Source organism: Oncorhynchus kisutch, linkage group LG22 (genome assembly GCF_002021735.2).
Source record: "Oncorhynchus kisutch isolate 150728-3 linkage group LG22, Okis_V2, whole genome shotgun sequence".
Classification (NCBI taxonomy): Eukaryota; Metazoa; Chordata; class Actinopteri; order Salmoniformes; family Salmonidae; genus Oncorhynchus; species Oncorhynchus kisutch.
This window is the reverse complement of record NC_034195.2, coordinates 5,693,408-5,705,694: the sequence shown is the minus strand read 5'-3', so window position 1 is coordinate 5,705,694 and position 12,287 is coordinate 5,693,408. Positions and strand designations below refer to the sequence as shown.

At 42.4% G+C, this 12,287-nt stretch overlaps 1 protein-coding gene across 2 annotated transcripts in view; it reads right to left on the bottom strand.

The window, feature by feature from the left end:
- Window positions 1-11,754, bottom strand: part of LOC109866932 (lactadherin) — a 46,737-nt gene extending 34,983 nt beyond the window's left edge. The window contains exon 1 of one of the 2 annotated variants that reach the window (XM_020455847.2): window positions 11,548-11,754. In XM_020455847.2, coding sequence (XP_020311436.1) covers window positions 11,548-11,629 — 82 coding nt within the window. In that variant the 5' untranslated portion in view covers window positions 11,630-11,754. The remainder of the gene's footprint in view (window positions 1-11,547) is intronic. The other variant, XM_020455846.2, reaches the window with a different exon arrangement.
- Window positions 11,755-12,287: the final 533 nt, after the last annotated feature.

Below are 12,287 nucleotides of genomic sequence, written 5' to 3'. Positions count from 1 at the left end.
ATACACGGCTGTCGTCGCTGAACATCCTGGGATCACCTGTACTATTCAATCTCTCTGAGAAGCATTGGTGGCCCACCTAGGCACAGGACGTTATTTGTTACATCAACTCCTGTTCTGTGTGTGCCCAAACTAAGTCCCACCGGCACGGTCCAGCAGGGAAGATCCTTCCCGTGCCTCAGCGTCCCTGGTCTTGTCTGCCCATTGACTTTGTTACCGATCTCACCTCCTCTGACGGTTTCACCATCATTCTGGTGGTTGTGGACAGATTTTCAAAATCATGCCGGTATATTCAGCTCTCTGGTCTCCCTACAGCTCTCCAGATCGCTGAGGCACTGTTCCAGCAGGTCGTCTGGCACTATGGCCTTCCGGAGGACATTGTCTCCGACCGTGGGCCTCAATTCACGTCACGGGTATGGAGGGCTTGCATGGAGAAACTGGGGGTTACGGTCAGTCTCACTGCTGGGTACCGGCCTCAGTCCAACCGGCAGGTGGAGAGGATGAAACAGGAGCTGGGGTGGGTTCCTGAGGAGTCACTGCCAGAACCGGCATGGGGAGAGGACCCGATTGCTTCCCTGGGCGGAATATGCCCAGAATTCATTATGTCACTCCTCCAGTGTGCCCTGGGTTATAAGCCGGCCCTGGCTCAGTGGATTCCGAGCCAGACCGAAGCCCCTGCGGTGGACAAATGGTTCCGGTGCACCGTCCGTCAGAAGGAGCAGGCAGACCGCCACCACAGTGAGACTCCCGTATTCCATCCTGGGAATCGTGTCTGGCTCTCTGCCAGGAATCTCCCACTTGGCCTACCCTGCAAGAAGCTGAGCCCCTTGTTTGTGTGGCCATTCAAGGTTCTCCGGAGGGTCAACAAGGTGACGTATAGGTTACAGGTTCCTAGTGACTACCTTATCATGTCTCCCTTCTCAGGCCGGTGGTTTCTGGTCCCCTGGCTGATGCTGTCCCCCACAACACCCCTCCACCCCCCTTGGACGTCGAGGGAGGTTCCGCCTATGCCGTGATAGCCCTACTGGACTCCCGAACATCGTGGGGGTTGGCTCAAGTCGGGTTCAAGTCAGGGGTCTAGCTGGGCCACTCAAAGACATTCACAGACATGTCCTGAAGCCACTCCTGCTTTGTCTTGGCTGTGTGCTTAGGGTCATTGTCCTGTTGGAAGGTAAACATTTGTACTATTCTGAGGTCCTGAGTGCTCTGGAGCAAGTTTGCATCAAGAATCGCTCTGTACTTTGCGCCGTTCATCTTTCCCTCGATCCTGACTAGTCTCCCAGTCCCTGCCGCTGAAAAGTGTCCCCACAGCATGATGCTGCCCCCTTCCATGCTTCACCATAGGGGTGGTGCCAGTTTTCCTCCAGATGTGACACTTGGCATTCAGGCAAGTTTCATCAGACCAGAGAATCTAGTTTCTCATGGTCAGTGTCCTTTAGGTGACTTTTGGCTAACTCCAAGCTGGCTGTCATGTGGCTTTTACTGAGGAGTGGCTTCCGTCTGGCCACTCTACCATAAAGGCCTTATTGGTGGAGTGCTGCAGAGATGGTTGCCCTTCTGGAAGGTTTTCCCATCTTTACAGAGGAACTCTGGAGCTCTGTCAGAATGACCATCGGGTTCTTGATCACCTCCCTGATCAAGGTCCTTCTCCCGCGATTGCTCAGTTTGGCTGGGCGGCCAGCTCTAGAAAGAGTCGGTGGTACCAAATTTCTTCCATTTAAAAATGATGGATGCCACTGTGTTCTTGGGGATCTTCAATGCTGCATACATGTTTTGGTACCATTGCCCAGAGCTGTGCCTTGACACAATCCTGGCTCGGAGCTCAATGGACAATTACTTCAACCATGGCTTGGTTTGTGCTCTGACATGCACTGTCAACTGTGGGTGTCTTTCCAAATCATGTCCAATCAATTGAATTTACCACAGGTGGACTCCAATCAAGTTGTAGAACCATCTTAAGGATGATTAATGGGAAACAGGATGCACCTGAGCTCAATTTCAAGTCTCATAGCAAAGTGTCTGAATACGTATGTAATTAAGGTATGTTTAAAAAAAAAAAAAAAAACATTTGCAAAAATGCTTTGTCATTATGGGGTATTGTGTGTAGATTGATGAGAAACATTTTAAACGTAATCCATTTTAGAATACGGCTTTAACATTACAATGTGGAGAATTTCAAAGGGTCTGAATACTTTCCAAATGCCCTGTATATAATGCTGTATAGACTGTCAGAGGTCTGTGTTCAAGATTAAGATTAATCTGCTACTGAGAGGATCAAGCTCACGTGCTAACTACACCAGTCACGCGTGTGCATCTGCCATCGCAAGCATTTTGATTTTCACCATCCACGCAAGACGAAATCATGACATGCAGGTTAAAATATCATATTTCACCGGTCATGTATAAGACCCTCTTTTTAGCTGGTTCTTTGAAGAATTTTGACCTGGACGAAATTGTGTGTGTATATACTCTGACGCTTAATCCACAGATAAAAGGTAAACCTAGTTAGTTATCTTTAAATTAATCTCTTCTTGTTTGGTCTTTAAAACATCCACGTGGGTTTGTGGCTTCCTGGTAGCCGATAAGGAGGGGACTTGCAGCGCATGGCACATTTCAAATAGAACTAAGTTATATTTTAGCACTTGGCTACTCAGACGCTCATTCACATACACAAGCGGTGTAGGTGAAATGATTGAATATCATGTATATGTACATTTATTTTTCAATGCCTGTGCACACAATGTGGCCCATGAGGTTTGCATGTCAGGCTGCTTGGGCCAACAGACACCAACAGGGGTGATCGCATTAGAAAGGCAGGTGGAAAACAAAAACAACAGACTGACTGGAGACATTGGCGTCATTTCAAAAAGACCTGGGACTGTTTACGCGAGCCAGGTTCCCTACAAACTCCCAGGAGTGGTCCATTTGAGGACACTTAGAAGGCCGGGAGGGGAGGGCAGGAGAAGGTTGTTGTCATGCTGTTGCAATAGAATTACCAGGCTTAATTCGCTACAAAAAGAATGCGCCTAGACGTAAGTGGGCAGTCTTCTAATCGAATTGAAGCGCAAGAACATCCACTGCAGACAAAGTTTATTCTGGCTGCGCGTGTACGTTCAATGACAAAATTTGCAGTTAGTAGATTAGTAAGCACATTATGCTATGCAACCAAGGGCAAAATCATGTCTCCTATAAAAAGGCAGTCGAGAACACTCAAGTTATCATCAAGCATGACATGAAGCTAAATCAGGGGTATAAACAAAATGATAAACTGGCTGGTTCGAGCCCTGAATGCTGTTTGGCCGACAGCCGTAGTATATCAGACCATATACCACAGGTATGACAAAATATTTATTTTTAAATATCTAATTATATTGGTAACCAGTTTATAATAGCAATAAGGCACCTCAGGGGTTTGTGGTATATGGCCAATATACCACGGCTAAGGGCTGTGTCCAGGCACTCCGTCGCGAATAAGAACAGTCTTTAGCCGTGGTATATTGACCATATGGAAAAAGGCTGTTTTGTTTGAAAATGAGATTACAAAACCAAAATTGCACTGTTTTAGGAGCACACTAGTCATGTTGTATATCTTGTGTACACACACTACCGTTCAAAAGTTTTGGGTCACTTAGAAATGTCCTTGTTTTTGAAAGAAAAGCAAAAAATTGTCCATTAAAATAAAATAACATTGATCAGACATACAGTGTAGATATTGTTAGTGTTGTAAATGACTATTGTAGCTGAAAACAGATGATTTTGTATGAAATATCTGCATAGGCCCATTATCAGCAACCCATTATCAGCAACCATCACTCCTGTGTTCCAATGGTACGCTGTGTTAGCTAATCCAAGTTTATCATTTTAAAATGCTAATTGATCATTAGAAAACCCTTTTACAATTATGTTTGCACAGCTCAAAACTGTTGTGCTGATTTAAAGAAGCAATCAAACTGGCTTTCTTTAGACTAGTTGAGTATCTGGAGCATCAGCATTTGTGGGTTCGATTTACAGACTCAAAATGGCCAGAAACAAAGACCTTTCTTCTGAAACTCGTCAGTCTATTCTTGCTCTGAGAAATGTAGGCTATTCCATGCGAGAAAATGCCAAGAAACTGAAGCTCTATCCAAAAATAAACAACTTATATAAATCCACATAAAAAGGCATTCTCAGACATAGGCTAACTCACGTAGCCTAGAGTACTGTAGCTTCTATGAACTTCATGTTATTGGCAAAGCCTTATCGCTAAGTCTGAACGCCTACCATTTCTACTTGTTACACTTCAGATTGTGTATAAATCACTGTTCCGAAACTCTTCTAATCAAGTGAGTCGCTTTGCTGGCCACAAAAAGGATGCTGCGAAGTTTGAATTGAGTTTGGCTGCATGTATCAGATCATAGGATGGCATTTAAAATATTTAACACAACAGATTGGAAAGTGGGACGAACGACACCGAGGCCCAAATTGGAATGTTCCATTTTGCAAAGAAAGATTGATTAGCCGGTCGCTATTAAAAATGAATACGAGGCCCTCGGAAAGAGTTGACATTAAACGAAGTCATCAGAACAAAAATGAGACGGGTCCCCAAAGGCAGGACCCTACTGGTACTGCAGATGGCAAAGGCTATGGCAGGCTGCAGATTCTTGAATGGTTCATAGGACACACACGTGCACACACACACGTCAAGCATTTGGCCCTGAATCTAACTATATTTAGCCCTGGTTCTGTCAGCTGCCCCATGTGGTCTTGTTGTGAGAAAAAGTAAGCCTCAGCATGACACAAATCATGGCTTTGCACTTCCCTTACCACAACACTGACCAGTTACTTGACTCAGCACAAAGCTTGACCCAGCTAACACTTCTAGGGAGAGAGAATGTTTTTGTAATGATACCCTGATGTTTGAGTGTCCAGTTTTCCGTTAGTTAGGGGGAAATTCTATGCATGTTAGCAAAAACCTCCTGAGAACCTATTTAGCATGTTGAAGCGTTAGTGTTAGGAGAACATTCCCTTAATGTCAAACAGAACTTGAAAAATGTATTTAGGGACATCACCGGAACAAGCTGGGAACTAGACAAAAACCTCCACGGGACTATGCCAGAACGTCCTGCTTTAAACAGTTCCCATGAACTGCATATCTTATATTCTGAGAACATGGCAGTTTCTGTATATGTTTGGCATGATGTTGATGCAATATTCTTCTAACCCCCAGAAACTGGACTATTCTTGCAACGTTCCAATGAAACCATACAACCGACCCAAACCATACTGTGCTGGCTCTGATATTTTATTTTCACATTATCCTTTCTAGCAACTATTGTGGATGTACAGTATAACCAGGCCAGCCATGTACAGTTCTGATAGTGTAAATCTACATTAGTTACAGCATTGAATCTTACTCTGAGCCTTCCCAATCAAACCTACCCCTAACAAAACCCCAGAAAACCTGCCTTAGTTCCCAGAACCTTCCTTCGTTTGTAAACATTTTGTATGACACTGCTAGGACTGCATGCAGACCAAAACAGTAGCTCTTCCTTGCCTCCTTTTCTCTCTCACTGGTGCAGCAGGGATCTTAAGTCCAACTTTAATGTGTCCAGGCGACAATACACTCGTGTCCCCCGTGGACCAGTTCATATATATATTTTAAATGTATTTATTTAACCTTTATTTAACATAAAACATCCTCCATTCAGGCTGCAGAGTTGGCGGTTTCCTCCTTAACTGGATTGAATGGTTCGTTGGTGAAAAAAAAGGGAAAATAAGTCTTAATAATAAATCAAAAAAGATCCACCACTATGCTAATGAGGGTTGTGCACCACATTCAACCAATCAGGTAGCAGCAGTCTGTTTTTTCAGCCCTGATCTGTTAAAAATACAGAACAAGTATTTATTAATGATTTATTTTTTAAATTATTTAACATTTATTTTGAAACAATCCCTATTTACAGTGACGGCCTACAGGGGAAGTGGGTTAACTGACTTGTTCAGGGGCAGAACGACAGATTTTTACCTTGTCAGCTCAGGGATTCGACCCAGCAACCTTTTGGTTACTGGCCCAACGCGCTAACCACTAGGCTACCTGCTGCCCCCTAATGGTAGCCATGTTAATGACATGTATTGGAACTCATTTTAGAGTAAAACGAGATGTAGAATATAATACATGTATTTGTCAACCCAGATGCACTTAATGTAATGAATGTATTGTTTACAGGTTTACTAAATGACATGTTCATAAACTTGTGCAATGTGAAAAGTCTAATTAACAGTCAATATATAATATCAATTTTAAAAACTCATTAACACCATAGTCTTGAAATGGGCCCAATATCAGTGCTTTGGCTTTGAGATATGTGTATTTACCGCTGCTAGCCTTATGCCCCTAGGAAGAAAATAAATGAGTTTAGACTACATTTTAGGGCAAGGACTTTCTCTTTTAAAAGGAATATAGCTCAATTACACTGTCTATATGTGCAGTATTAAACCCGAGTGGAAATGAGATCTGAGAAAAGCATATGGGCCGTAACAGAATGATGTTGAGACGCAGATTTTTCACAGACCGTCATTGTTACAAAACTTTGCATCCTCACTGCTCTTCAAGTAAATGTGTTTTTGTCAAATTTTCTGGTTAAAAGTAGTACTTTTGCATAGAGTTATATGATTTAGTGTTGGATGGTATGCCGACACTTTGGCACTAGAACATGAAAAGCGGTACTAGAATTTTTTTAAACTTTCGTAGGTTACTTCTGTCAAATGTGTTTGACACGTCGTCTACTGATTTAGAGAGGATCAAGTTGGTCTATTATCGGTGCAGTTGATGTGTCCCCTTATAGCACGAGAGCAACGTGCCTGCTCCACCTACCTACTCATGCTAGCTCTAGCATTTCCTGATTAACCACTGCACTCACTGGGATTCTGGGCTGCATCATGTTAGCTCCCCACTCATGTTGCACTGAGCACACTTGAATAATACAACACGGCATGTAGAAATGTTGCAACTATTAAATACCGGTTTGCAAAACAACGTGTATTACAGGCTAGAACGCTCTACAGTGCAAGACTGAAGATACCGGTAGCTTCCAGCTTTGTAGGCTACCTTTCCTTGCTAGCTTACAGCTGAAGCTAACATAAATTCATCATTGATAAATTCATGCATACACCGACACACCCTGACCTGTTTGTCAAGTCTTACCAGCGTTCTTTCCCGCCTTCCTGTTTCTCTAGTTCTGTTTCCTAATTTTCCCCGGTTCTGACCGTTCTGCCTGCCCTGACCCTGAGCCTGCCTGCTGTCCTGTACCTGCCTGCCTCTGACCTGATCACAAACCTATGCCTGCCCTTGACCTGCCCGTTGCTTGCCCCGTGTTTCTAATAAATAATCGGAGATCTGTACTATCCGACTCCCATATCTGCATCTGGGTCTTATCCTGAGTTGTGATATACATGGCTTTCTCTGAAAAAACATACCAAAAAAATTTCAAATGTAATGATAAACACAAAGGATCTGTCTGGATCAAGTTCCATTTTGTGACTTGGCTTAAATTTTTGCTATGGTATCATTTTGGTATTGTGACAATAAACCTGGTATCGAAGTCCAAATTCTGGTATCGGAGTCTCAGAATCATTCTGTTACCATGGAATTGCCCATATCCAATATGCTTTTTGCTGTTGTCGTTGACATTTAAATTGCTTGTCAAATGTTTTATACTACAAAAATGCAGGGAATATGCAGGCAAACATTGAATGGAAAATGTTATGTACAAATATTTTATGATTGCTAAAAGGCATTTCCAAGGTTGACATGTGAGCTAGTATGCCCAACTTCTATCACCGCTGCAATTTGCTTGCCTTGATTGGTGGTTATTAGCTGGCCAAAATAACAGTATTCCATTCATTTACGCAGTTCAGATTTATTTCGATTTTAGGTAGTAATCAATCGATATCCTATCGTAAACTTGTTGGAAGTGAGAGGCAGCTTTAGTCATCTTCCATCCTTTTTGAGCTGCATCCTATTTCTTGCTACGCCCTACCACTTGTCTTCACTCCCCTCAAAGACGTAAAATCATCAGATAGGTGTCGATGAAATGTCTACGAAATGTCTACCAATACACCAATCCATTGCTTTTAAATCTTTGAGGGGGTGTGAACGAGTGCACAGGCGAGAAGGGGTGAGAATTGAGATTGGGCTCCTGTCATCCTATAGTAGCCTAGCACACGCAGTCTTCCCGCTGTCTCAGTCATCAATAATCATTAACAGCCGACTCAGATAAATAGCGATGTGGCTATTAGTTGTCATTACTAAGTAGTTGTCATTACTATGAGTAATGGTGCCAGTACACTCTGAATTACCAGCAAATCAATGATTATTTTACGAGTGGTGCCAACGATTGTCAACAAAATGAGGAATCCAATCCAGTCACCTCATCATGAAGAGATCATCTTCAACTAGGAGCAAGCAAGGTAAGCAAGCTAGTTAAGCACACAATGTCATTAGCTTAACCGCTAGGCTACCTGCCTGCCCTTCGAGCAGAGCAGGAAGGCCCACTGCCCTAACACAGACACAGCGTGTACACATGTTGCTCCAGAGCCAGTGCTGTTCTTCCTTCAGACAAACATTCATAAACAATGTGCTCATTTGCACAATATCTTTAGTTCACATTCGCTTGTTAATTTCCAAACTCACCAAGTAGCTACTACCTACACTCATATAACTTTATGAGCTGGATTGCCTATCTCTGCAATTAGTTTGTTGTTTGCGGTCATTGGCCTATTTAGTTCGCAGCCTCTATGGAAATTCGCTAGTACTTGTGCTAATTTTGTTAGCATTCTGGTGATAGACACCAATGGGCATTTTTAGCAGCCCCTTGTGTACTAAAACGGTAATAGGGAGAGGTTGAAAATGTCAGACACTTGCCAGCTGTTCAGCGCATGCTCTGCTTACGTGTCCTGGTAATCAGTCTGTCCCTACGGCCTTGTGACTGTTAACCTGTTTAAAAAGGTCGGCTAAGGCGAGTGTGGTCACAGTCATCCGGAACAGCTGGTGCCCTCATGCATGGTTCAGTGTTGCTTGCGTCGAAGCAAGCACAGAAGGCATTTAGCTAGTCTGGTAGGATCGCGTCACTGGGCAGCTTGTGGCTGGCTTTCCATTTGTAACCTGTGCCGGTTTGCAAGCCCTGCCACATCTGATGAGCGTCAGCGCTGGCATATTAGGATTTGACCTTAGTCCTGTATTGATGCTTTGCCTGTTTAATGGCTCGTCGGAGGTCGTAGTGGGATTTCTTGTAAACGGCCGGATTAGTATCCCACTCCTTGAAAGCAGCAGCTCTAGATTTTAGCTCAGTACGGATGTTGCCTGTAATTCACGGCTTCTGGTTGGGATATGTACGTACGGTCACTGATGTGGTAAACTTCTTAATGCCATCGGATGAATCCCGGAACATATTCCAGTCTGTGCTAGCGAAAATAGTCTTGTAGCTTAATATCTGCTTCATCAGACCACTTCTGTATTGAGCGCGTGCGTCACTGGTACTTCCTGTTTTGAGTTTTTGCTTGTAAGCAGGAATCAGGATAGAGTTATGGTCAGATTTCCCAAATGGAGGGCAAGGGAGAGTTTTGTATGCAATTCTGTGTGTGGAGTAAAGGTGATCTAGAGAATGTGTGTGCGTGTGTAAAACATTTGGGTCTTCATGACAATTTACTTTCTTGTGGACCAAAATAAATAAGACTGATAAAGCGTGTGAAACATGTTGTTTTCTTCCCGTCGGGGTAAGTTGGTGAAGAGTGGGTAGGCTCATGGATCTGGTGGCCAGCTTTGGAACCGAGGTGGTTTTCACCATGGAGCACTCAGCTAAAGTGTGTGTGTCATTGACAGTCTCTCCCTCAGACACACAAACACAGAGAGAAAGACAGGACATCTAATGATCACAATCAATTAGCTAAAATGACGGAGTTGTCAGTAAACTTTTATGAATGATGATCTAAGGAGTTTGCGTCAGAGATCACTTTGTTTGTCAGAGAGATAGACACGGTCAAATTAATTAATATCAACATGAATTAAATCCTTCCTGCCCACTGCCATTGGGGTCTTTTGCACACTGGAACTCTACTATTTTACTTGCCTCACTACATATCTATATTTTGTATGATTGTCTTGTATTGCTGTGAGTATTTGTATTGTTTTTACTATTCCTGTATGACAAATTTCATCTTATCTCTCAGCAAATGAGATTGTTCCACCTGGCCATGGAGATGTCGGCAACGCGTTCCAGTACCTTTTCCTGCGAGCTGAAGTTCAATTATTGTCATTATTTTGGTCCTTATTTCTGCGATCTTTCCTGCCATCCAGGGTTGTCTATTAGTGTTTGTTTTTAAGGATTTGTTGTTTACTGTTCATAATCACACTGAAATGTAAAATTATCCAATTTAAATATATTTGTATATTATTGTTCAGTGTAATAATTAGTTCTAGTAATGGTTATTTAATACAAACAACACCAGCAATTGCAGTGGGTGTTGGTGTTTCTCTCATGCCTCTCAATGCAGTTAGAATGAAACGGAATAGAATCTTTGAATGTGGTTCTCACTTCTTACTTCTTGACTGAAGCACACTTTAAAAGCTCTTAACTTGGGTTCTGGTAAATATAGCTCAGTGATTTATACATATCTGGATTGGGGACAGTGTGTAGTTTGAGGAAGAAACAAATGCCACCATGTAAATGGTTTCCCCCATACGTCCTTTCTATTCATCCACGCATGTCCTGGATGCAAAATGCTTTCTATTCATCCACGCATGTCCTGGATGCAAAATCCTTTCTATTCATCCACACATGTCCTGGATGCAAAGAAAGCAGAGTGCCAACGGCATAAAGATGGGACATGGGCAAACATAATGGGGACTACTGTGAGGAGCACTTGGAACACAATGCCCTTAGGTAGGTGTTAGTTATTTCAAGCAGAGGTTTTTATACCTACTTATGCCTAATCCGAAGAAATGCTTATGTTATCTTTATACCTATAGAATGACAATTAGCCTAGTTGGTTGATATGGAAATGCTTTTTTAAGCACTGTTGCTACAGAGGGAGTGAATAAAATTAGATTAGCCACGTCAATCACACTTAACCAAGCACTACATAACAACAACTGTGTTCAAAACTGTCCATTGTATATTGTTAAGTTAAATACTAAACAACAACAAAAATGTAAATACACACACACACACACATACACATATATATATATATATAAATTCCATGCAGCAATCTATTCCCATGCCTCACTCAAGGACCTCTCCAAATGCCCAAAACAGGAATGGGGTGTTACTTTGGGAAACTGAATTGGTAGTGCCATTTATGCCAGCCTTGAAATGAAATTGCGTAGAGAAAAGGACACCGCTTTCCAATGTGTGTGTGTGTGTGTGTGTGTGTGTATATATATAAATATATATATATATATATATACTCGCATGACACCACTGCTCAATATCCACCTCGGACCGACACACGGTGTGCTCAGCGCATTATAAAAGGCTTAAACTAGGTTAACTGTAAACAAAAACAACTTACCATTCACTGTGGAAATGGCACCAACCAGAAAACAAACTACAAAGAGTGGTATGGAGAACGCGAAACGAATTTGGGTCTTCATTGTGGCTTCTTTCACTCTCTCTTTGAACTCTTGGGACAAAAACACAGCTGCTCCGTGTGGTGTTGCTTCGTTGGTTGGTGAGATTGAAAGATAGGCGGTGTCAGAGTGAGAGCGCGTGTATCTCTGCTTCCATCCAATGAGGTTCTGTTTTATAATTGTAAGCCCTCCCTGGGGGTGTGATTTGTGATCTGCTTCCATCCAATGAGGTTCTGTTTTATAATTGTAAGCCCTCCCTGGGGGTGTGATTTGAAAACCGGTTTAAAGTAAATATAGCACGGTGAAAAGGCGTGGGGTGTAACTGTCAGAGTAGTGATGCGTTATTGATACATTATTATGTATCCTAATAAAAACTGTTCAGTTAGGAAGTAAGGTATGATAAAAAAAAACTGTTCAGGTATGAAGTAAGGTATGATAAAATAAAACTGTTCAGTTAGGAAGTAAGGTATGATAATACAAAAAACTGTTCAGTTAGGAAGTAAGGTATGATAAAAAAAACTGTTCAGTTAGGAAGTAAGGTATGATAATTTTAAAAAACTGTTCAGTTAGGAAGTATGGCAACTGCCATTTTTTTTTACCAGCCAGGAATTTGGTGGAATGATATTTCCCTTCACACATTATAATGGCATGGAATCGTATGGAATGGGAATAGCATGGAACA